This window comes from Haliaeetus leucocephalus, unplaced genomic scaffold (genome assembly GCF_000737465.1).
Source record: "Haliaeetus leucocephalus isolate CR32 unplaced genomic scaffold, Haliaeetus_leucocephalus-4.0 Scaffold819, whole genome shotgun sequence".
Lineage (NCBI taxonomy): Eukaryota > Metazoa > Chordata > Aves > Accipitriformes > Accipitridae > Haliaeetus > Haliaeetus leucocephalus.
This window is the reverse complement of record NW_010973255.1, coordinates 754,662-781,447: the sequence shown is the minus strand read 5'-3', so window position 1 is coordinate 781,447 and position 26,786 is coordinate 754,662. Positions and strand designations below refer to the sequence as shown.

The following is a 26,786-nucleotide window of genomic DNA, read 5'->3' as shown; positions in this document are numbered from 1 at the left end:
GAGGATGGTGAAGGGAGGGAGAAGTCCCGGCAGAGATCTCCCACCGGCGGCGAAGCCTCCTTCTCCTCTCTCCTCTCCCCTCCCTTCCGCACGGCCGCCCGCCCCGCGGGGCTGAGGCGCTGGGGAGCATGAGGCGGCGGCGGGGACCTGTTGTGTAGGGGGAGGCGGGGGTTAAGCGCGGCGGCGGCGCCGCCCGGGGCGCGGGGCGTGAGGCGGGGAGGGAGGATGAGGAGCTGCTCCCCAGGAGCTGGTGTCTGTCGGGGACCGGCCCTGCCCCGGGCTGCCTCGGGCTCGGGAGAATCCCCTTCGGTGGAGTCGTGACCGGGGAGAAGGGCCCGCGGGGAGCCGTGCGCCCGCAGGTCTGCGCGGAGCGGCGGCCGCTTCCCGCTGAATTGCGGCTTCAGGAAGAAGAGAGCTTGAAGTGTTTCTCGGAAGCTGGAGTTGCAGCCTGGTTTCTTTCTTGCTTTTTATATATTTTTCTTTTTTTTTTTTTTGGCTTAATGATTTATTACGTGTGTCTCTTGAGGGAACGTTTTAGAAACGGTCATTTTTAGCGGTGAAATCTGCTGCGCAAAGGAGGATTATAACAAATCTCTATGAATGATAGACTCGATTGCTAAACCTTGCCTTGACCAGCCTTCTGACCCTCGGAGAGATTTCTCAGGGTGTGCGTGGGAAGGAAAAAAAACCAAACCAACCCTCCCATTCGAAAATAAACTTGAAAAAAAAGACTAAATTTTTTTGGACAGCCGAACTGCTTTATAATTACTTTTTTGGGGGTCTTGTTTTATGATAAGTTGTTTTAAAAAGGATTGTCCTCCATGGTTGTTTTGTAACTGGTGGAGGAAGGAAGGAAGGATCCCTCTCAAGCATTTCTGATATGACAGCTTTGGTTTCTGAAGAGTTAACTGGTGTTTGCATGATACACCTATTGCTAGTCTGGTAGCAGACTTTTCATCTTTTTATTTGCTTTTTTTTATTAACTGGGGCTGGTGGAGAGGGTTATCTTGGTCAGAAGAATATTTGCACATATATATTGTGTATATTTTTGGTGGGGTTCTCCCCACATTTTACTCTCTCTTGATGACTCCTGGAGGTGGTAGTGGGCCCATGAAAGACTGTGAATACAGTCAGATCAGTACACACAGCTCTTCGTCTCCCATGGAGTCTCCCCATAAGAAAAAGAAATCGGCTCCCAGGAGAAAATGGGAGGTTTTTCCTGGAAGAAACAAATTCTTCTGCAATGGGAGGATCATGATGGCTCGACAGACTGGAGTCTTCTACCTGACTCTTGTTCTCATCTTGGTCACCAGTGGACTCTTCTTTGCATTTGAGTAAGTGACATTAAAGTCTTCATATCTTTCTGCTCTTCCTCTAGTATTTATCTTTTGACTGAAAGCAGAGTACACGTTTATCGAGATGCCGTAGAGAATGCTGACTGAGTTCAGCTAATGTTGGTTTATGTAATTGAAAATATGGCCTGATAAGATCCTGAGGGATGTACGATCCTGTTTCGGTTATCGTACTCTGTGGAAAACTGATGTTTGAGGATTAAGGTAGTAGTGCTTTTATACCACAGGTTTCCAGCTCTTGCTGATGTTGCGAGAGGAGTGTAAAACAGCAGTTTTGGTATGGTCAGGAAATGATGTAGCTTCTTGTCTGTCAGTTATTCCACTGAGAATAAAACTGGCAGGTGCAAAAGTAGTCACCCTTTGTTGCAGAACTGAATGCAAGAAAAGCAGTATCTTTCATTAGTTTATGAATTAGGCCTGTTGTTTTTTTTTTTTTCTCTTGAAGTCATTTAGTAGCTTATAGATGGCAATTCCAAGTTAGTAAAAAAAAAAAAAAAGCTGTACAATTTTGCATGTACCTAGCTTTTCACCACTAGGTAACAGCATTACTTTCTGTTTGTGATAACTTGTATGTGAGTTTGGTCTTAGTTTAAGCTATGTTTAGTTTGCAGGTTTGGGGTTTTTTTAAGCACGCTTCTGGTGTCCTCCTAGGGCTTTTTTCTCTGTTACCCTGAATCTTCAGGAGTCCTTTTCATCTGTATAAAGTGAACACACAGTGACAGCAAATCAAATATACTGATTTTTGCAGTTAGGTTCAAGTGGTTAAATTAATAAGCGTGACAATAAAGAATTAGGCACTTGATGTGAACAATACAGTTTGACTTTTATTTACTTATTTTTTTTAAAGCACCAAGTATAAAGGTGCTCACACTGCTAAAACACTTGGTATAGTAATAATTTAATTCTTTTCAATGAATTAATACTACTTTACCTGTTTTGAATTTGATTTGTGGTCTGTGGCAGGAAAAAATTCTTCCAATTACATATACAGCTCTTACTGTTTTCTTGAATAGGAGCTATTTATAAGTAAGCTTCAGTGCCTCCAAAAATTCTGCTTGGTTTACTAAGTGATACAGTTGAACAACAAAGGTCATTCATTACTTGGCATCTTCAAGGAAGAAGATAGTGACATTAACAAACCCAAAATTGTACCAGTTAAATGTAGTCCATCTTAACATACTGGTAGCAGTAAAGAAAGTAAAAATCCTGAGCAGGTAACCAGTGGCTAAATATATATGTGAGCTCAACAGAGGTATTAAAGGTGTAGCCTGATAGTATTGCATCGGGACTGGGTGCTACTCTATTCTGTTTACCACAATTAGGCCTGGTTTTGGAAAGCTTTTCTCTTGTGGGCTGACGCTTGCATCTGTGTGCAGTCTCATCACCTTCAGCAGAGCCTCTGAAGGCAAGTGCTGGACTTCCTGCAAATACCAGAATGTAAATGTAAGATCAAAACTGTAATGTTTTATAATCGTGATTGTAAAACTTACTTATTAAGCCACCATTTACAGTTTGTTTATACGTTTTAACACTTTGATCCTTCAGAGATAGATGTTCTCTGCAGCTGCATGGTTCAGAACTGCTAAAGCAGCACAAGCTGCTAGCTGTTCATCACCTTCTGATTTCATTACTACTGTGAGTTATGTCCTCTACCAGAGTCGAACATTACAACTTCTGTCATGTCTTTGAGCTTATTTGGAGTGTAACTGCATGTGATGGACAACATTTTTAGTCAAGCTACAGCATTTTGATATGTATTTGGTGTTTATTCTAACTGGCAGTCTTGAAGCAGGGAAAAATCTTGGGCTTTATATAACTACACAAGTTCTGTGCGTGTGTGTACTGGTCTTGAGTCATTCTTGTATCACTTGCACTCTCCCTTCTAAGAAAAATCAAAGTAGAGGGTGGCAATGATACTTCATTTTTATAACAATAAGGTAGATTTTGGTCTTTAAAAAGTACTTACACTGGAAAATTATTAGTCATCCTCTGAAGGCTAATTAAAAAACAAACCTTAAGACTATGAGAATGGTGTTCAGCATGTTTGTGATGTTTGAACTGCAGAAGGTTGTTAATGTTACAAAGAAAAGAGGGGAGTGTCTTTGATTAAAAAGTGTTACTTTGAAGCAGTTTCTAATTGCATCTCTTCCTGGTGGTCTGAAGTTACTATTTATTGATCAGTTGATAACATCTTGAGTTGTTAGAGTGTCACTTCCATTATTTGGCTGATTTGGTTGTGACACTCCTAATTAACCAACCGTTTACAGAATATGACAGAAATGTGTTTGTCCTTTGTGTACACGTGAGGCAAAGTGATTTTTAAATGGGCATGTGCCATGTGTGTCTGAACTGTAAGGTCAAACTGTCAGGAAGAACATACAGGAAGATACCCTGTATGTTCTTGGAATTGTTTGGTCTTTTTCCTACAATTGGAAGAAATTATTTTGTTCCCTTCGGTTTTGGTAGCTGGAAAATAGGTACTCATGTTCCAAGTCATTCCCTGGTGGCAGGCAGTGAAGAGGGGGAGTAGGAAAGAGATGACTTTGACAGCTAATTCCAGGGAAAGCATTGTGCTAACGTAAACACTTGTCCTTTATCCTTTTGGCTTTGTTTGTTCCTCCAACATGGTTTTCCCCCCTTCCTTTTATTTTATACTCTTGACAGCCATTCATCCAGAGCTGTATCTCACGTGCTTTGGAATCCTCTCCAGGGGAGAAATACATTTCTCTGAATCAACAAATCCTAGCCCTCCAAAAGCAAACGTATGTCATACATCTTCACCTGTATAGCTTTTGACATTGAACCATGCCTTTGTAATCTTTGTTTCTTCATATTTATGCTTCTGTGCTTTTTCCTGCCTACTTTTTCTAGCTCCTACTTTCAGCTGGTTTTATTCCTTTCTGTTGACTTTTGTCTCTCATATACTCCAAGTACATCACCACTTCTTCTTTTTATCATTTCACTGTTCTTTTTCGTTTTCAAAGAGATAAGCTGGAATTTGCTTAAAAGAAAAGCAACAATAAACCATGAGCTTTCATGCAGGTGAAATATTTATAATTCCTGCCTCCCTCCCCTTCCAAAGGAAGTGAATGCAAATTACAAGCAGTTTTATTTATGTAACTTGTCTATTAAATGTAATGTGAATTATCGCAAGCACTTTTGGGTCCCAAGAGGGATGCTGTGCTTGAAGTATTCTTAAAAATGATGCCTATTTTAAAATGTTCAAGCTGAGGCACCACAAATTAATTTGTCTTTAAAATTTGGGTATGTTATTTTGTCATGGGAATATATTTCCTAACTCTAACCTTGTGATGTTTAGCTGTTTTTCTTCTTGCAGATTTGGCTTTGTGTTGGACTTCCTTTTTTTTCCTTTGCCTTGCCCCATTACACAGACATATATGGTTTTTTAAACTATTCAGTGCCCATGTAAAAGTAGCTGCATGAAAATCTTAGCAAAGGTAACATCCATAACTGAAGGGCAGATCTCACTGCTGTAACTAGTGAGTTCAACCACTGTATTTACATATATGTAAAGTCCTTTATTGGTGCAATGAGGAGAGGCAAAACTAAAGCACTTCATACTTACTGCTTTTATTCAGCTCGGTATACATACTCGAAAGAGAAAAGAACCCTTTATGCCTATGATCATTTGGTGTACTGTTTTTGTAGGTTACAGGAAAGCAAAATGAAGGCTGTATGACATATTTAACACAGTAGGATATGTAAAACAGACATCTTGTTGTTAAATGGCAAATCTTGTATGGATGCACAAGCTTCACGAGTTCAGAGCGGTAAACGAGCTTGGCTGCTTTGCTACTGTGAGTTAACGCTGCCCCTGTGTGCCAGCTCCCTTCCTTCTTGGACCTCCCTGCGCAGGTAGCAGGAGGGAACATGTCTGCACCTGAGCTGCTTCAGTTCAGGCAGGCAAATTAAACTTCCCATAAAAGGTGGGTTGAAGTGATGATGCCAACTGAACTGAATTGACTCAGGCACAGTCATGTTTTCTTCTGTCAACTCATTTGCAGGGTGAGTGGCTCTGGAAGAAGGTTGGAGCAGATGGTAGGATGCCAGAAGGGCTGAAGTAGCGCAGCTTTTTTCTCTGTAAACGTGAGTCAGAGCCCAATCACTTCTGATACCATTTGACACTTGCACTGATTCAACAAACTGGAGGGGTTTTTGTTTGTTTTTTTTGTTTGGTTGGTTTTGGGTTTTTTTTAGCTAGTTAACATTTGATTTTTGAGCATTGGTGTCATTGCACTGTCTTTCAAAAGATGGATGCTGGAAAATTATTTAAACTGTGACTGTTTATGTGCATATGTATGTACAAATCATTGCTTTCTATCTGCTCTTGCTGTTGCTGGCAACCAGCTCCATGCCTCCCACTTTGAAAACCAGTGTGACTGGAGGACATTCATGAGTCATGCTTTCTGATGCAGTGTAGATTGTTCAATATTGAACTTCTATAGTGCGTGTGTGCTATGGCAAAGTGGTGTAACTTGCTACTTACTGTGACAAACCTTTATGTGTAAACACTGATGTCAGTAAGCTGAGCATTTTCACTGTGGTATCAACAATTATCTTCGTCTTATGGCAAATGTTTTCTGCTTTTGCAAGAGGTGGATTCTTAGTGTGAGGTCATATTCCAAGTAGGTGGAATGTTCTTCATCTAATAACCTCCTTTAACTTTTTTCCTCTGCTCTTGAGTTAGGTTACTTGTGTCTTTTGATGACCATGTCCTTAAACTATAAGTTCCTTAGAAGGAAGTGCTACCAATCTGACTTCAGCTGTTAAAGGCTGCTATAAACTTGTAGAGCATTTTCTGCTGAGGATGTTAAAACAGATTTTAAAGCAAAAATCGTGGTATATAAACTAAAATGATTGTTCAACAGAGAACTGCATCCTTTTCTACATGGAAGGCAGTAGCCACCTAAGAGTGCGTAGTGGCGTAGGTGAATGCAGTGATGACTATGAGTAGGTGTTTTTCCCCCCAGTTTTCTTTGTTGGGTGAAAAAAAAAAAAAAAAAAGTCCGTCATTAAAATTAAACCAGAGCAATATTTCTGTTTCTCATTTTGCCATATTACGCATCTGTAACTTAGTGGAAATGTAATGGAATACAGTAAGTCTAATCTTTAGGGTGTACTCTTTGTATTGAATTTATATAGATATGCCAAATGATATGGGAAATTCCTAAGGGATGGTATGCATTCCAACCAGCTGTTTTTTATTCTTTGCACTTAAATTACCCTAAAAATGTTAACTGTCAGATACAGAAATGTTAACTTTCAGGTACAAAGTATATCTAATACTTTATTCCTTGACAAGGGACTTTCCTTGGTGACAAGAAAGTTTACTTAATTAATCTCTCCTAAGTTTCCCAGTGATCTGTGCAAGTATGCCTGCTGAAGTTTCTCCCTGGCCGAAAGGATATAGTTTTGTACTACCCTATCTTAAAGCAGCACTTCACTGAGCAGGTACATCAGTTTAAACTTTTAAACCTGCTTTGAATGAATTATATGATATAAATTTAAATCCTTTTACCCAGAAACATACTAATAACATGTGATATAAGGTCATGCACCTCTACTTTTCAAGGCTAGGTCTGTTTATGTGGAAATGGATAATGATTAAATGCTTCATTTTTCAGAGTAAAATTCTGTGAGGATAACAGAAGGATAACCTCTCTTATTTTTGGAAGTTGTACCTTCTTTAGTTCCCCTGAAACTGCAGAGGCTTTTTATGTTTTTTTTTAACACTAACGCCTTTTCCAAAATAAATGTTAAACTGCTTTTTTTTCTGAGGCTGGGTTTTTTTTGGTGGGTTTAGTTTTTTTGGTTGTTGGGTTTTTTTGGGGTATTCAGCTTAGCTGATGGCCTTTATGTACTGTTTTGTGGAGAAGACAAGTTTTGAACATAGTTTTTGGTCTTTTAATTTACTCCTCTCTTGCCTATACTTCTACTTACCTTTCCACCTTTTCTTTGCAGAGGTGGAGGGCAATGAAAATAGGGAGTATAACAGTGTAAGAAGTGATGTTGGCTTCTCAGATATCATGTCCTCTCAGGACCTTGAGGAAACCACTGTGTAGCTTTGGACCATTGATACATGTGTGTCTTCAGAGTGAAATGTGAACGTTTGTGGTGGTCTTTTCCTGATGTCACCCCGACCCCTTGGAGAAAGAGGGGGAATTCCATCACAGTCTGTGGTGGGGTGGTTTTCTACACTCATCATAGCTCAGCATGATTGTTGTAGATAGGTGTAAATTCTCACCTGGGATAGTTGATATCCCTTCCAGAGTGGGGAAAAAAGGTAATTTCAAAAGTTTGGTTATTCTTACCTATATAAATGTCTTCAAATATTTACAAATGCTGATGGATAATACATCTGTACATCCTCAGCCTTTAGAATGTGAGGTTAGACTTGTAATTTTATGGCAGTAGTTTGATAAAATCTATCTTAATTTATCACTCAAAAGTTTGAGGTTTCTATTGGTGATATAATCTGTATAGTAAGCCTGTTTTGTTTTGTCTTTCCCTGAGTAGGTACTCTTGCCCCTTTATCTGAATGGATGTGTGTCAAAGGTATAAAATGTATCTTCTGGAGACTAGTGTAGGGAGAGTCACATTAAATAGATTTATGCTGTTGAAAAACTAATTTCTATTAGTTCTTCTTGGAAGACTGGCATTGTCATGTGACCATATCTGGGACTTTTCTCATATCAACCCCACAGAGATTTTCATACCTTGTTTGAAAGAAAGATTATTTTTTTTTTTCAGATGTTTTCTCAAGTCAGTTTCTCAGGAGTCATGTTATATGTTTAGGTTCATGTAAAGTATTCTTTTTACTTAAGTTCAAATTTGGACTACTGATGAAAAAAATGCCTTTGTTCCTACATGATTTATTTTCTGGCATAGCTGTGTTGCGTTATTATTTTGTAAATGCCATTTCATGCAAAACAAAGTATATCAGTGGATCTGGATGACTGCGAAATTATCTTCCTTTAGAACAAAAAGAGAAAATATTAGTCTGTGCAGAACTTGAACCAAACTGTTCTGTTCATTATCCTCTTTTTTGGGGGGCAGGGATGAGGCCTGGGACCGGAAAAACTATTTTATTAAAAACATCTGTGCTTATTTGTAGATTCAGTAGGAACTGAAATGCTGAAATTTGAACTGGACATTAAATATATAAATTATCTTTTAACAACTAAGTTATACCTTTTGAGTATTTGAAAACAACAGCAAAACAAAATTTCTAGTGGAAACCATCTCTCCATTCTAGTGTAGCATTAAACTTTTAGTTGTAACATTCAGATGTGAACTAATTAATGAGAAAGTGAAGATGACTGCAGAAGAGGAGAAACCTGAGAATATTTTTAACTTTCTAAGCTGCGTGATTGTTTCAAAATAGCCCAGTCAAAAAACCTGTTGACTTAAAATACTGTAACACTTTGAAAAATTGCTTAAAATGTTATAACAACTTTATCTAGGAATTCTGTTATCCTGATTGATGATCCTTCTAAGTGAGGCCGTAGTAGCTCATGATCACTTAAGTTCCAGGCTGCCAGTAAAGGTTTGTACATGTCAATGCTGCTCATCTTTCATTTGTCAAAGCTGATGGAAAAGGGGAAAAATCTCCCGAAGTCAGCTGGAACTACCAAAGTTTATTAAACTTCATATAATTACAGCCCATTTTTTTCAGAACTTAATACAAAAACTGTAAAGTGGTCAAACTTTTTACAAACTGAAGAAACAGACTAAAATCAAGAAATCAAGATGAAGCCTATGTGTAATAGCCAAAAATAAAATTCTGTTCATATTTCTCATATTGAAGAAGTATTAAATGTTACTAACATAAAATGTACCTGGGGAAGGAAGCTGAAGTGTTTTGGAGTTTCGGTTTTGTGTAACACACACCCTGTCCATTAGCCTGTTGTACATGTTCATATTCAAACTCCTGTTCGTCCTGCAGTTAACAGGCAAAGAGGGCTTTGTACGTGCAAAGCCTGACCATGTGCTTTCTGCAGTGTGCATTAGTGGAGATCTTACCCAATTGCATTCCAGAACTTTAACTATGAAGTTGACAGTGTGCTGTAGTGCTATATGATTATTCAGCTTCTGTATCCCTGATCACTTCCTCTTCATCAGTGTCCATAGGGTTTATTCACATTATTGTGGGATGGTGGCTAATGAGGTCTTACATAATGAGTTTGGGTAGTGAGATCACAGCTGGTTTGTTTTCTGTTTTTGTTTTCTGTTTTTCCACTCCTGCCATCCTCTTAAGTTTCTTACTGCAATAAATACTGGCAGCATGAGCTTTTTGTGGTGAATATGCAGTCAGTTCAGCTTCTTCTTTAAATTTTACTCTTATTTTTAAAAGAAAAATGTACAAAACAGAGATTAAATAGAATACTGAGAATTAAATTGAAAATTGAGAACCTGAACTCAGAAGTCAGGATGTACATAAAATCTGCAGTTTGTGAATTTCATGTTATAGTTTAAGTGCGAGATAATACTGTTGCGTTGGCTGCATTGAGTGAATTTATGAAAAATTTGTGCATTTTAGTATATGTTTCCTATACATATGACCAAGATATATTATATATTAGTTCTCAAGAGCAAGAGAGAAATATACAAGCATTTGTTACTATTTTAGCATAAACACTCAGTATATTACTGAAAGTTATGAATGTAGATTAAACAACATTGGCAGAGATCGCAAGCTTTTCCTTGCCCTAGGAAAAGGAGTGCTAATACAAAACTTTTTTTTCTGTTTGTGATAAATTTTGTGTACCCTCTTTTTTGAGCTGTCTGGATATCAGGAAATTGCAGTCTTGGTCTTGCGTGTTCAGTACACTTGTTAGATATCCCACGTGTTATGAATGCCGTGTTTCAGGCAAGAGAGAAGCAAGTGTCAGACCAGCCAGTACTTAAATTTTGCTGGCATGCTTGTTTGTGCTCATGGTGTGGGTTTTCATGGCACAACTATCTATGCATGTTCCTTGGTAAATACTGTTTTATTAGCAAAAAGGGCTTTCTAGTGTTGAATTACAGTATGGAAGAGTTATAAATTTTCCTAAGTTGGAACTATGTAAAGCAGTTAAAAGCACTAAGAAGAAAAGTAAAAGCTAGAATAGCAGTGACCTCTCTCTCATCAGTATTGCAACTCTCTAATAAATGTAATTTCTTCAGAGCTGAAGCACATTGTGCTTCTATATAGTGAAAAAATACAACTTTTAAGATACTTTTATCATTCAACTTGATTTGAACTCTTTCCAGGGCTGGACAGGCATTGGGTGTGGAAACAGCCAAGTAAATTTTGTGATTAGTCTGAGCAGACTGGTAAATGAAATGTGTTGCATGGTGTGATATAAAAGATTGGAGTGCACTGTGTAAAGAGCATAGTCACTTCTGATTTGCCTCAGTGAGTTAGCCTGGAGATGAGAAGGCTCAGGGGGATCCTATTAAAGTAAGTACCTGACTGGGGAGGGGGAGTAAAAAAAAAAAAAAAAAAAAAAAAGGACCCCTGGACTCTTTTCAGTGGTGCCCAGTGACAGGACGAGATGTAATGGACACAAAATTAAATACCATTTAAATGTAAGACAAAAGTTTTTTGGTGGTGGTTTTGGTTTTTTTGTTTGGGTTTTTTTTTTTTCTGTTTGCCTGTTTGGCTTGGGGTTTTCTGCTGTGAGGATGATTGAACACTAGCACATCTTGCCCAGAGAGGCTATGGACATACTGAAAACCAACCAGATGTAGACCTGAGCAATCTCCTCTAGCTGACCCTGCTTTGAGCTGGGGGGTTGGACTTGATGATCTCCAGAGGTCCCATCCCACCTCAGCCATTTTGTGTTATCTGTGAAAATCAGAGAGCTTCATCCCATCAGACAGCAAAAAGTATATCTAGTGAGATAATTTTAATCTTGTTTTAGTGACCCATTTATTACATGCATATTTCATGAGAACTTCTGTTTTATCTCATCTTTGGATCTGAACCTAAAGTCTCAGTCCAACAAAACTTAAAAATTTGCAAGTGAAATAGCCATAGCTGTTCTTTTTGTTCCCTCTTCTCTTGTCACCTTTCAATATGGCTTTCTCAGTTCAAAGTGCATTTTCCAACACTTCTTGGAAGTTCTTTTCCTGCTTTCTTTCACTTGTTGGCTGTTCCTCACTGAGCTTTGCCCTCTACTATCCATCTGGCTTTTGCTAAATTATAGTTAGTATTTTCTTTTATTATCATGTAAACAACAGCATTAGGTTTAAATAAAATCAGTTTCATCCAGAAGAATGTCTCTGTTTACAGTTGTTCCAGCAGTGTAAAGTGTTCATCAGTTGGTCCGTGACTCACTTAAATTTTGTGAGCTTTTCTTGTCTAATCTTCCTAGCTGCTTGTTCACTTTTAATAGACTAAGAGCACTGTTGCTGTAGAAGGGATGGGGAGGCAGCAAAAGTGAAGTTGAAAGACTTAGTTTTCCCCTTTCTGTAGTCATAAGAGTACAATTTTTTCCTGTAATCTACATTGTATTTGCCTGTATCATAGTGCATATATGTGAAATCATGGGGTCTGTCTCCCAGTGCTTGAGCCAGGTCAAAAAGTTTTTCAGATCCTGCAGGATCTTGAGCCTGCTACTTGACAATACTAGCTTCAGACCAACTCTTCTACCTTAACAGATAGCATGTTCCAGCTTTTGGACTCCTAGACATAAAGGATCCAGCTGCTAAAGCTAGATTTGTTAACTCTGGAGAAGGGAAAACACCCTAGATACATCAGATTAATCCAGACTCCCTTCAAAGATTGATTTGCTTTAAAAAAAAAAAAAAAAAAGTGTAAATAATTCCGGTAAGGCAGGTCTCCTGTTCTGGATTACAAATTGGAAATAAAATGGTAGGAGGAGAAAACTTAAATGAAACTAAGCATATTTTATTTGAGTGAAATATATCTGAATATCTATGTCCTATTGTAGCTATTACTGCTAAGTTTCCCTGAGGCTGGTGGAAGCCAAAGGGGCATTTCCTGATACCACATATTCAAAGCACGGTCTTTCAGAGTGAACTTCATGCCTGTAGACCTGCCTGTTTTTTCTGAGGGGATGGGGGTTGGATTCTTACTGCTCATGAATTCAAACAAAACTTTAGAGTATTTCATGGGAGCATCCCAGTTTCCTTTCTGTTTAGCAGGCTCAGTTGCAGCGAGATTAATCTGATGGTCGTAGGCTGCTGAAAGGGATGGACCCACCTCTTCCCTTCTCCCAGGCCTCACATCTTGCTGCTTTTGTCTGGCTCTGCTGTTTTCCACACCCAGTGGTGAACCACTTCAGGGAGTTCCCTTCCTGCAGAAAGCTTATCCTTCCCTTCTGCCCACACAAAGAAAAACTTTCTGTTGCTTTAGATCCCTGAGCTGAATCCCTGAAAATTCAGAAAAATGTTATTACTAGTGCAAGGGAGGAAGCGAGAGGGAGGAGATTGTCAGATCATCTTAGTTGTGATTTGAAATTGTATCCCAACTTGAGGAAACTTGTTACGTACTCTTGGTTCATTGTTTGGCATTGGTGAGGGCACAAACAGAACATCTGTAGGCTTACCTGATTTACTATTTAGTTGCTTAACGAGAATCTACGGAGTTCTGACTTCTTAATCATATTTTATTTCTGAAGCAACTGGATTGTAGTTTACAGAACTTGAACTGCAGCATTTTTCGAGTAACACATTAAGTGTTCTGTAGTTGTTCATGTCCTATGAGTTTTCTGTAATTTTTTTTGAAAAGACACTATACTCAATTCTGTAACACAACACAGGGGCAGTAACTGAAGCGATTCTTCACACATCCTTGCCTGTGTAGTGTGTGTTCCCCATATCCAGACTGCAGAGCCAATGCATTGTACTGCATTTGATAGCAGAGCCTATGGAAAAGCTGCATGAATGCTTCTTCACTTTAGTTTGTATAAAAACAGCTGAGTGAGTTCAAAAGATGTTAAACTGAACCAGGAAAGGAGTATTCTCAATCCTTGCCATTTCTCCCACGCTTCAGCTGAAAGAGAAAACAACCCAGGGAAATTGCCTGTTTCTTCACAGTCCCTTTCAGCTGCCTACTTGGGTGGGGTTTTTTTGTTTTGTTGGTTTGTTTGGTATTGTAAATGTTGAAAGTTTCAGTTTAGGAGGATGAAGAAAGAATCATAGAGCAGTTAATGGGAAATTGAGCAGCCTGCATGCAAGAGGCAGTTGGAGTGGATGGTTCTATTCACAGAGCAATAAAAGAATTGGCCTTTAAAATTATTTTGTTAAATAAGACACCTAAAGCTAATCAGAGCAGAAGGAATTGTCTGTAGAGCAGAAGATGGGGAAGAAGTTGTGGACTGAAATCTGACAGAGATTAATCTAAGGGGCGTTGTAGTGAGGTGGGTGCTGGTCTCTTCTGTCAGGTGGCTGGAGATAGGATGGGAGGAAATGGCCTCATGTTGCGGCAAGGGAGATTTAGGGTAGATATTAGGAAAAATTTCTTTCCTGAGAGGGTTGTCAGACATTGGAATAGGCTGCCCAGCGAAGTGGTTGAGTCACCATCCCTGGAGGTATTCAAAAAGCGCGTAGACGGGGTACTCCAGAACATGGTTTAGTGGGCATGGATGATGGTTGGACTCGATGGTCTTGAAGGTCTTTTCCAACCTAAATGACTCTATGATTCTAATTCAATATAAGTCCTTGAAAGGATAATCATTCTTCTTTTACAAGACGCTAAGCTCAGAAGGCTCCCTTCTCTTTACTTTGAGCTGTGGAAGCTCTGAGACTTCTCATCACTGATGTGAGTGTTCATCTTTGGAATAGAATATGGGGTTTTTCCTCTAATGTAATGAACCCCAGACCATTTTAGAATCAGGCTGCACTGTGCATTGTTTTTTAATGCTAGTCCCTGGAAGCCAGAATCTCATTTCCACTACTTGAGTATTTCAAAAGAAGTGTGCTGGGGGCAGAAGGACATTTCAGAGGAAAGCATATAAAGATTAGGTGGGATAAAATAATTTTGCTTTTTTAGTCAGCTCATATTCAAGAGGAGTTTGGGAAGCAGGCAATTGGCTATGAATGTGAAAATCAAAACAGTCTGGTATGAGAAAAACAAGTGACATGCTTGGATCCCAGTAAGTGAAACTGTTGTGGGCTGACATCCAGCTTGATTGAACGGTAAACATGACCTTCCCAATGCACATACCTTTCTATTATTGCATCCTAGAAAAGTTCAACCAACAGTTAAAGTTGCTAAATGATTGTCTGGAGGTGCAGTATTATACCCAATAGTTGACTGTTCTTGGAAAAAGTAAGTTTATTTGCTGTTCTGTAACTTTTTTTTAAGCAGTTGTTGGCACTAGCCCTTGCTTTTGCAACAAAGGAGTGGCATTTGTGAAAGGAGAACATAGGTTTGTTGCTTCTTGGTTCAATACAAAAGAAGCACATTTGTTGCAAAGGTAATTCACTGTTATTGAAATAACACTGTCACTGAAGTAAGCTTTTAATTTGAGCTTTATTACAAGTATTCTTTCTGACTGCAAAATAAAGCTCAAAGATTTAGGGAGCGTACAACTTGTCACTGAAGTTGATCCCTACAGATAAGAGTTGCGTAGTTACGTTATTCATCCAGAATGAATGCATCCCTAGGCCAGCTCTGCTTGCCTTCACATTCTGAATGATGAAAAGACTGACAGTTTTGGAAGATTGTTCAATGCATGCAGAAGAGTTGGGAGGGAATAAGGAGTGAGGAGGAACTGAAGTATCTGCTGTAGTATTTGCTTCTGGAAATTAATTTCAGTTACTTGAGGGACAGTTGTTTTGTGTCCATGTTTAGTTAGTACCTGTAAGTAAGCTAGTAATAACTTTTGATATACATGCTGGGTTTTTGAGTTATTATTGAATCCATTTCTGTAGAGAGAGTTGGACTGCACTCTTAAGTTGCTCATGCATGTTGTGTCCTACCTACATCTTTCACTTCAGAGGCTGAAAGTGAAAAACATATGAAAAATAGTTGTGAGTAGATATGAGATGTTGAAGTGGTTCACAGAGATACACTGGCAGTCCTAGTTCATCAGTGCAGAATTAAGAATGCTGGGAATGACAGCATGGTGCATACACAGATCTTCGTTATTCAGCTCCTTTGGGGGTTTGGTTATTTATGTGTTTGTTTTAAGAGCAGGTCAGAAAAGAGAGCTGTTAAGGACAGTAATACCAGTAGTGCTTTAAGGTTTCAAAACCTTTTTGTGTTTTTTTCAGTCCAGAAATACCTTTCCCTTTCCTTAATGTTCCTAATTTCTCTTGTGCTAATCTTTCATGACAGGGAATCTCTGTGGCTCTGGCCAAAGTTTTTCTTTTTTTACTTCTGGTGCCATGATGGTGAGGGACGGACTCGGGAGACAGGCTTGCAGGTTATGTATAGAAGAGATAGTGGGTTATTCTGAGCCTTTGTTATACATAGGCAGGAGTCTGCAAGTGTGACGATCTCTCAAAGGTGTATGTTACATTGTCTTCACAGAAGTCCAGTACTGGCATCTGCCCAAGCTTGAGTCTTTTGTGTGTGCTAAGAACTTGATTTTTATCAAGTAAAATCTTTGAAACCTGTGCTTATGCTGGGCATGTTTCTCTGAGGGCATGGCAGAACTTTCACTGAAATTACAGTTTTGAGCAATGCCAGCCTACTCATGAGTTTGGTAGCACAACTGTTTTTGAGAGCTAAGCTCTGCTCTGTGGGGCTGCTTTCACCTGTGGCTACAGGCAGCATAAATGAAGAAACAGTGAAATGTCTTCACTCACCACACATCTTCCAGTTTCTGCAGTCTCCAGTTCTGTGTATTAATATTACACAAAAGTAATCTTCACTTAAACCCCAGTTCATCTCCAGAATAGTCCCACCCACAGCTTTAAGTGCAGCAGGGCTCCTCAAGGGGCTGGGGTCTTGAAACTAAAAGCTCTGTGATAAGGCATATGACAGGGGAAGGAGAGTCTGGCAGAAGGGTATCATTTAACTTCTACAGTCGTGCTGGCATTTTATTTCATTTTGGCAGTTTTGAATGTAGCAATCTTGCAGTTTGTTTTAGCATAGTTTTTCTGTGTGTAATTATTAGACCAATAAGTTCCCAACCAGGCACTACTTCTGTTCTTTTTCATAGACTCCCAAATCAATGTCTCGTCTCCTCCTCTCCTCTCCTCCTCCTCTCCTCTCCTCCTCCTCTCCTCTCCTCCTCCTCCTCCTCTCCTCTCCTCCTCCTCCTCTTCCTCTCCTCCTCTTCCTCTCCTCCTCCTCCTCTTCCCCCTCCTCCCCTCCTCCCCTCCTCCTCTCTCTCTAAATACCTTGTACGTGCTTGCTCTTTACTGTTGTGTTCTGTGGACTGATGCTTCTTCCTCCAGCACTTTTCGGAGAGCCATAAGGGGCAGCACTGCCTCTTCTGCTCAGGACAGCTCTTGAACTTGTTGTAGGGATGAGAAGGTAAAGGCAAGGGGCTTAATTCGTTTTGTAGTGGTGTAGTAGTCTTGCCCTATTTTCTTCTCATTTCTGCAAGTCTTGCAGGTAAGTCTCTTAAAGTTGCTTTTGTTTTTCTATGCTCCTCTAATTGAGGAGGGAAGCACTATAGATAGTGAGAGTACTAGAAATGAAGAGGTGCTGTGTTGTGTGCTTTTACAGAGGGAGGCATTTGGCTGTTCAGGTGGCACTTGTTTGCCACTCGACTTTTTTTTCCACAGTGCTCGTGGTGTGGGTGACTAGAAGAAACTGGGGAAGGTTCAGAGATGCTCTTTGCAGGCAACAAAGTACAGTGGGGAATGAGTAGAATCGGACAGCCCAGGACATGATGCAAATATTTCTGCATGGGGAGGGCTACTGCTCTGCTATATAAAACAAGGTGGCTTTATACATAATCTGTCTTTAACATGGTACATAATATGTTGTAGAGAGTAGTTGATTAAGTGGGTCTAAATGTTGCTTGTATAGGAATTGCTGCAAGCAAAACCACTTTGTAATGCTAAATACTCATTTTGCTTTCCAGTTAACGTTCTAAGCAAGTTGCATAAGGGGAGCTATTTATGTACATGTCAATAGTCAAACTTATGGAATAGCAAAGTGACTGGCGAAACTGCCTGGGTCTAGGTGAAATGGAAATTCATAGCAAATTTAGCTTGGCAGAGTCCATGGTGTAATAGTATTTAATGCAGACAATTTTCATTTTGTGACTGTTTTATACATGGGCTTTCTTTATATTTGCAAAAGAACAATCTTTTAATGCTTAAGGCACTACTCTTTATAAGGTAACGCACTGCAGATAGTTTGGTAATTAGGCATACCAGCCCTATATTGACTGTTTATAATTTCTCTATTGTAGTGCTTCAGAACCTACTTTTTTACTATTGTTATTTTTTTGTAATGACTTCCAACTTAATTTTTGTATTCTAAATCTGACAACCAGCTTTCATTTTTGCTTTTTATATGTTAGCATTAAATATTAAATATTGTTTGTTTTGAAGGTGCAGGAAACTTATTGTTGCTTCAGCTTTGATCATACATTATAGTTCTAAATTTATTTTCAGTTTCTAAGATGATTCCACCTTCTGATAGTTGTGTTGACTCAAGTGGACTAAAGTTTATTTACTGGTGGAGGAAACTGAGATCAGCTTGGTTCCCCAGTGACAGCATTGGTCTAGTATGCGTGGAAAAAAGTATAACTAACTCAAAGTAGTATTTAGCTGTATGTGGTAGTTATAAAAGGACCGGGGGCTGATCAGACTACAGGCAACTCAAAGGTCTCTGCATGTGTGTGACAGACATGCTGGGTAATAATTTTTGCTTCAGTACAGATTTTCCTCAGCTGTGTTGATCAACAGGTGCAAAAATGAGTTAATACTAAATAGCTGGCAAGATGGAGAAGCAAAACTTCTTTTGCTCTGCTGTTTGCTATTATTTATTATTACATTATTACACTATGGCTTGGGGTAGGTTTTTTGCAGTAAGATTGGCACTGTCTGCTTCCTCAGCTGGTTATCAAGGCTCCCTGCCATCTTGAGTTTATTTTTGTTGCACAAAACCTGGGAAAAAAGATGAACCTTGTTCTGAAGGTCACTATGTCCAGCTGTCTTTCTGAGCAATGGCAGTGAATGCATTTCAGAACTACTGACCCTTCATATATAATATTGTGCCACTGGCTGCTCTCATTTAAAGCAAGGCCCCTCAGGACTCTGAGGGGATTTCAGCAGTTGTGGAAATGAATGAGGAGGATGTCCCCTTAAGGTAGCTGAATGCAATCTACTTTTGTACTGGCAGGTTCCACTGGAATTTTCTTTAAGCAAAAAATCATCCACAAACCAAGCTTTTTCTTTATTTGATGAAAGCAGAATTTTAAAGGGATTGTCTTATTCTTATGGTAAGACATCAATTAAATTTTAGTACTGTTTGTGACTGACTTTGATACGGCATGCTGGCTTCTGGGCGAGCTTGAATCCAGTCATCTGCATCTGTTTCTTTTGATCTCATGTTACATTTGTGAACACAACTGTGGTACCAGTTTAACAAAGGTATACCTGCAGAGTGGAGTTTGGCACATGGTAGAATCTTTCCAAAGGAGATGATGACCACTGATGGATGCAACGCCGGTAATATATTTACTCTTTTCTTTTTTTTTTTTTTTTTCCCTTTTTGGCTTGGGACAAACTTACTACATCCTTTCCTAAGAAGTATCTGAAATGTAGTTGTGTTCTAGAAATGTGGTTTGTAGCACAATTCATACTACAAATTGAAGGCCAACTCTAAGGTCTTGTTTATTACAGCCAAAAATATCTTTTGGAATGTGCTGAATTTTAAAATGTTATCTTCCCAATTTTTTTCTTCAGACTTTTTTTTTCTTTCACATGTATATGCTTTAAATTGTTCTTCAGAGACTCTGTTTTCAGTTTGTACTCTACTAGTAGGACTAACCTAGTCAAGGGAAACTCCTCAGAATAGTACATTTCTCCTTGCAGCATTGCTTGGTTAGATGCAGGATAGCAATTCAACAAATTCTGTGTGCTCTGTGTTGTGCAAAACAACAATAAAAAAATTCTGTAAAGAGAAATCTGTTGGGGATGAGTGGAGTTCTCTTTCAGTGGCACTGATGACAAGTATGGCATTAAGAATCCATGCAGAGACCAGATTAGATCAGATTCAGTTCTTTTCAGACTTAAATGACGATTTCTATGAAGTGAAATCTTAGCATGTTTGGAAGGGATCACAGGTAATGCTTATGATGTGTACAAAAAAAATTTTAAATGCTGTTAGTGTCAGTGTAAACTGTTACTGTAGATCAGAACTGGCATGTGTTTAATTACTTAAACATGTGTTTTTTCTGCTGCTTTTACTGGAGAATGCTGTCTCCTTTATAGTCCTGTTTGTGCTTGGGGTGATGTGTAAGGGCAGTGTAATGAAAGATGTTGTCTTCCCTTGGGTATGGCTTTCCTAACAATAGATATGTTAGGTTGTTAAATTGATAAATGTCTAGAATTTTTTTATTTCAATTTTCTGAACTTCTTCCCTTTTATTTCTCTCAGAATTAGAGGACCTATCAGTAAAACTGGCAGTTTCTATCACAAGAATTTCTTCCTTGTCTTCCCCTTCCCTCTCACCACCCCAGGTCCCTTAAAAAAGGTTGGGATTTCTTTTACCCAGAGAGGATGATGCTGAGAGAGTTATGGTGATTGCCTTTGGATATGTAAAAGGATGATAATAAGAAACAATGTGGAGAAGCATTTATGTAACAGGAAGTTCTGACTTTAAGTTGCAGCAGGAAGTATTCAGGTTAGAGGTTAGTAGACATTAGAGGAAAAGAGCCCTTTCCAAGCACAAGGATGGATAAGGACTGAAATAAATTTCCTAGGAAGATTGTGGAATTGTCATCATTAGAGGTTTTTTGCAAAGTAGGCTAGACAAAGGTTTATCTGAACTGGTTCATGTATAGCTGATCTCTTCTTGGAGAAGAGTAACTTCCAAAGATGGTTCCACTACCATTATTCAGGAATATGTCTATAAAATACTAAAAGGATTTTAGCTGAAACTGTTATTTTTCTTATCTTCATTAATAATACAACACTTCTGGGAGTGGGGAGAGAAAGGAGTGTACTGTATATTGAGTAGGATGTAATTATGTCGGTTACTTAACTCATTGTAACTATTACTATGTAGAGGTGATACGAGAAAGGACTTCTGAACTTTTGAAAAGGGGAAGGCTATTGGTGACTCAATAAAAAAAGTTTTAAAAGGAACCTACAATCTAGAGTTTACAGTTATCATAGTAGAGTATTAATGCAGGAAGAAATCAATCTGAATATTCACTGATGTCTTAGGAAAGGTAATTAATGAACTCTGACATGAAAAATTTAGTAGGTTACCAAATTGACCAGATGGTGTTTTCCAGTCCTACTGCATACAAAGAAAAAAATCTAATTTTATTACAAAGCATGTTCTTTTTTTGTGTTCATATTAATCAGCTAGTTATAAATGTATTTTCTTGTTAGTAGGAAAAAAATCATACTCCACTAGTAAACATACAATTTTCTTATTGCCTACAAAGGCAGTTCCTCAGTCCATCTCTTGCAAAGCCTGAGGGCTCTTTGGAAACAAATAGTACTGTACTCCTGGGCATCATTTTTCCAGAAGATGTCACCTATGATATGTATCTTGCTGTAATAGGGAAGAGTTGGGCCGCTTTATTCCCCCTTGAAGAAAAATGGCAGATGGGAACAGCTTGCTGATGCCCACAGCTTCTTTGATGGTTAGAGGTAGACTGGACCAAGTAATCAGGAGTGCTGTTTAACTCCTGCCTATCTGATTTTTCAGGTAGTGTATGCGTAGTGTCTAGGAAGCCCCAGAGTTGTAGTATGTACAGTTACCAACTGTCTTGTCATATAACACGGAAAGGTCTATTGCCCGCAGCCATCTTGTGCCACTGGAGAAGCTTATACAGTCACCTTATTAGAAATGGTGTGGTCCGGCATCTTAAACATATTGAACTAAAAATCAAAGGTAGGATATGAAGCTTGCAAAACTTTCAAAGCACTTTCATGTGATACACTGAAACACGTGAATTTCTAAATTGCAATATGTATTATGACCTTCCAGTGAGTTTCAGTAGCATTGGTGAGAGATATATTAAAAATTCATAGTGTGTGAAAACATGAATGTTTGTTTTGGCCTACATAAAATAAATACTCATGCAATCCATTCTTACTGTTTGCATTACTAAATGACTGAGTTTTAATGAACTAGTACTTATGATTTTTTTTAACATGTCTAAGCAGGTTTACCTGTCCAGTGTTAGCCTTGGAATTGGAATGAGTAATGAAAACCTCAGTTTAACAAGGTAACTTTGAGGTAGACAAGGAGAAGTGATGAAAGCATTGGCAAACAAATTGCCAGAATGGTCCTGAATTGACTGGAGGAACAATAGACTGGTCCACAATGGCAAGTGGAGGGGAGTTTGCTTCTTTCAAACTGTTGAAGTGTATCTGGGACAAGTTGTCAGGGTTTTCGTGGGAAATAACCTCTTAAATTGGTGTGGGAGCAATTTGACAGTGAGAGAACACTTTTGGATCTTGTGGCATGGCTGTAATTGCTATGCTTAATTTGAGTGTTCTAATAAGTAATTTGGATAGATAACCACCTCAGGACCTGTTGTTTTGCAGATCTTTGAGGTCTCGTTTGTCTGCTTTAGCTAGGTTTTCTCACTCACTACTGTTGATAGTCTCTTCCACAGTTAATAAGCAAACAGCTAACCTGGTCTATTTGATTAGAGTTAACTTGTAAGTTGTTTACCAACATGTGGAATCCTGCCCTCCTGCCACTCAGCCATACTATTTATCTCTTCCTTAGTTAGCAAAAGACAAAGCTGTACATGGCTTCAGAATATATTGCAAACAAGCTAGTTCGTACAGGCCAGACTTGACTGAGTTTTAATCCTTTATGAAGAGCATCCTATTAGTTACCCTCTCATCTGGAGTGGTAATGGAGTTTCAGCTCTTGCATCTCTATCTCTGTGACCCCAGCTGTGGTGGTTCATTACAAAGGGGAGAGAAGAGGTCTCTGGATGAGTGGATATCAAACTACTTTAGTCTGTATATGCTTCTATTACTTTGTGGCTGTAATGTTTTGTATTATGCAAAAAGAATAATATTTAATGTTAAAGGAACTATATGGGAATTGTGGGGAACAGAAGTTTCAAACTGTAAAGCTTTCATAGTTGAATGTTAAAAATCTGTGGGATAGGAATGGATCATAACTGCCTGGTATCATATTCCCACTCTGTGCTGACACAGTAATTGTGCTTCTGCCTGAGTAGGGAAAAAGGCTAGCTGTAGAGTCTATGTTCAAGTATATATAATCCTCCTTCCCCCAACTTCACCACATGCCTATTAAGAATACTGCTTTTGAGGCATTCTCTTAACTGTATGAGAACTCTATACAAGTTACTTTTTAGGCCTCCCTTGAGTCCTAACACTGGGACTTTGCAACTAATATCATCTTTGTCCTGTTTGTTTGTTGTTTTTCTTCCTTTGTTTTTTTGGGGTTTTTTTTGTTTTTTAAGTCTGACATACTGTAGTAAAGACAAAAATTTAAAGTAACTAATGTTACCTGTTTTCTGTTTTCAGATTTGTTAGTGTAATTGATTGTAGGCTTTACTGAGGTAATGTGTAGAAACAGGAACATACTGCTGTGTAATGCTAGACAAATCGATTAGTACTTGGTGTTACCATGACCTTCTTCAGCTGGGTCCTTCCAAAAGTTTATAATTTTTTTTCTAACAAATATAATTCAGATCAATACTGTAATTACCACTTGGATGTATTTGAGAATTAGCAAATGGAAGGGATAGTGCCATAGTTCTCCAGCCATCTTTCTTCTGCTTCAGTTTGCTGAGAAAGATATATTTTTCTGAACCTTTAATATTAACTAACAAAGAATGATTTGTATCACAAAGATCAGAAAATAATGTAACATAGAGAAGAAAAATATAAAACTTGTTTTCTTTGTAAATTACTCGTGGTGGTTTGTTTCTAAATTAATAGTCGTGCGTACATTAAGTTTGTGTGTGCTTATCAAGAACATATTTTTTCTGTTAGCTATTTGAAAATATCTTAATGTGTTCAAATTCTTAACAGAAAGCACTTCAATTTTCTGTGAATCTAGGGATATTTAGTTATAGATTAAAAAAATGAAAATATTTGTAAATATTAAGGATACCTAAAAAAATACCTATGAAGTACATAAAAAAAAACCCCTTACAATATTTCATTTTGATTGACAAAGTTATATAGTAGTCTTTATTCTAGGCAGGTGTTTTAAGGTACATAACTTCAGACTAGATGAAAACTCCCTATATTAAAGAGACCTAGGTATCTCAGTGCCTTTAAACCAGTCGGCAATTGTTTGTAAAAACCTGTTAATTCATATATTCTGCTTTTTTTGTAATGTGAGATTTAAATAACCATCATAGCTCTCACTAGCATGTGATTTAGAGCACATTCTTTAGGGTACACTTCAAGTCTGCTTCATTTATTCTCCTTTGGTAACTGTGTTTTCACACAGATTTATGTTAAATTTAGTCCCTGTTTTGGGTGTGTATAGCATGATTGGGAAAATTCATTGGAAAATCTGCTTCTTCTGTGTCATTTCGTAATGATAGAATTACGTCTTTGTTATTTTAGATCAAAAATGTAGTCACCAGAGTACTTATTTTATCCTCCTTGCTTGACAGCTCTTAACATACTTGGATTTGGGGCGTGAGTTTTACCAACAGCACATAGTTTCATTATGCAGAGTGAGTAGCACTAGATTGTTCCGTGTTTCCTAAAGCATTGATTTAAAAAAAAAACCCTTATAGTTCCTGCATTCTTGTGAAAGATAAAATAGAACATCACTTGAATAATAGCCAGTTTCATTCCCATTGAAAAATATAAAATATTTCCCTGAGTATTATCAGTCATAGAGTTTTGCAAAAAAAGAACTATTAACTCCTTTGATATAAGACAGACTGTTATGAAACTGACAATATTTGGTGGTTGATTTTTTTATATTTTATCATTGCAACTTTTAAGTTTTTGATTAGGTTTACACTGAGTAATTGCTGGCATATTCAAGGCAGAAACATGGACTTTTTGTTGAGGAAGTTTATTAGTTCATCCCATGCTGCCTATTCTTGCCTTCTTTTGAAATCTTATGTGCATCTTTTCTAACTTTAAATGTGTTGCATTATTCTACACTTCTGTATGTTACCAAAGATTTTTTTTATGCAAAACTTTTTTCTGATATTGATCTGTAATGTAGTCCTCTCTCAGTATCTGAAAAGTGCATATTAAAATACTTCTGATCATTTTTCTAACTTAGTAAAAATGCTGCTGCAGAGGCCATGGATTTTCTTTCCCTGCTTTTCCCAAGTTAATGAATGCAAGTACAAAGTAAAACTTTCTTCCAGGTTTTTCTTTGGGGTTTGTTGTCTACTAATTTGCTGCCGATTTCATGCAACAAAATGCCAGACAGTTCAACTCAAGGATTTCTCTTGTATAACTCTGTTTTCTTGTATGCATTTAAGAGTGACCTGGAAGACTTTGAAATGAAACAGAATGGGTACCTGCAGAGTATTCTGTAAATCTGAATCAAACTTTGCTGTCTTTTGCAATATGGATTGTTATCATGTCTTGTATGTGTTATAGTTGGGGTTTGAGGAGATCTTGTACTTTGGATCTTGGCTAGCTGAGCAAGATTATATTGTATAGATATTATTTAAATAGATCTCGGTCTTACTTTCTAGCAGATAATGAGGATCATATTCAATTGGCCATAAAACCTCATTTGCAAATGTCCTAGCGTCTAACTTCCTTGCCAGTGGAAAGTAGGTTAGTTTGTCAGACTGATTTATATTTTGATGCAAACTGTTTACAACATAAGCACCATACATGGAATTATTCTTCCATTTCCACCATGCCTCTTTTTAAAAGTTTCTAGGAAGAGGCCCCCAAAAAAAAAAAAAAAAATCTCGCAGAACTGTTTTGTCTACCTTGTCAGCAGCTTTTAATGTTGCTATCCACACTGCTTTCAATTTTTGTTTATGGATGAGATTATCCAAAGATAAAAGGGTGGGGGCTGGAGGGACAGACAACAACTACAAGAACAATTCCTTTTTAAACCTGGACAGAACAATCATGAGTTAGAGACAACTAGATGTAAATATAGTCATGGAAGACACAGAGTAACCTAAAGCCCACTGTCATCTTTGTGTTGGCAATTCAGATACATCTGCCTGTGCAAATCTTGACCTCCGGTGCCTAAACTGATGTCTCAGCCTCTTTCTCTGACATTTTCTTACGAATATCTAACTGTCAACTCAGGCTTAGCGTGACTGAAACAAAGCACTATCTCCTTTTCCTACTTTCTCTTTGATCAGTAGTAGCAGTAAATCTACTTCCTACAGATTTTTGGCTTGTTGGCATTGTGTGATGGCCACTGGACATCCGATGTCACAAATGTGCTTCTCCAACTTGCCTTTTCTCATCTGTGATGTCAGTAACAGCAGGAGGTTTTGGTCTTGTGTATATGCAGGGACACATACTCAGTTGCGTGAGCGCTTTGTACATATAGCCCGTAGCTGTCTTGCTATTTGCACAGTGGTTTACTTCTGGTGGCCTGCCAGAAGCCCCCTGGGGTTTAGACATTTACAGAGGAACAAGGGTTTGTAAAATGCTTTCTGTAAACTCATGGAAAGGTATACAGGAAACACCTTCATAGAAGACATTCTATATATTTGTAGAAATGTTTGTAGATGATACTGTATTTTTTGAGAGTTTGACTCTAAGGGTGTAAAGCCTACCTTTGAACATGAAAGAAAACTAATTTTGTGCTATTTTATTTAACTGCTGTCTGTAGAACCTGACATCTGGTTGTGGAGTCCAGTCCTGACTTAATCAGTAGTGCATAGTCAGGAGACTGAAGGACATTAAAGCAAAGTTTAGTTAAAGATTGAGAAGTGGGTAAAGCAATTTTGTGGAACAGTTGTAATTTTTTCAGTTTTTGTAAACAGAGCAAGCATTAGTGCTGTTTTTTAGAGAGCAGGAGTCCAAATCCAGGGGTTCTTCTGGATACCATAATTATTAAAATCTGCTTTTGGATAGTTGCTTACATGGGAAAGCAAATGTTTTTCTTTGTTACAGTCAGCAGAAATGTGAACAATTCCTGTCAAAGTAAGAATTACTCCAAAATATTTTTGGGGGTGTGTCAGTCATTTCTACAGAGTAAGTGAAGAGTGGCCTGGTTTGGCACAGTTTTTTATTTCATAAATTTAGCCTTGTTATTAAAATTGGTTTCCTCCCTCCTTCCAGTGCAAGGAATTATGTTAAATCATACTTAACAGAAATGCAGCAGAAAATATAATCTTATTTCCTAAATTTCACAATAAA

At 38.2% G+C, this 26,786-nt stretch overlaps 1 protein-coding gene across 3 annotated transcripts in view; it reads left to right on the top strand.

Moving 5' to 3' along the window:
* Positions 1-822: 822 nt before the first annotated feature.
* ZDHHC14 (zinc finger, DHHC-type containing 14) overlaps positions 823-26,786 on the top strand; it is a 113,488-nt gene continuing 87,524 nt past the window's right edge. For 2 of the 3 annotated variants that reach the window (XM_010581851.1, XM_010581850.1), the window contains exon 1: positions 823-1,334. In XM_010581851.1, the coding sequence (XP_010580153.1) occupies positions 1,084-1,334 (251 nt within the window). In that variant the 5' untranslated portion in view covers positions 823-1,083. The remainder of the gene's footprint in view (positions 1,335-26,786) is intronic. The other variant, XM_010581849.1, reaches the window with a different exon arrangement.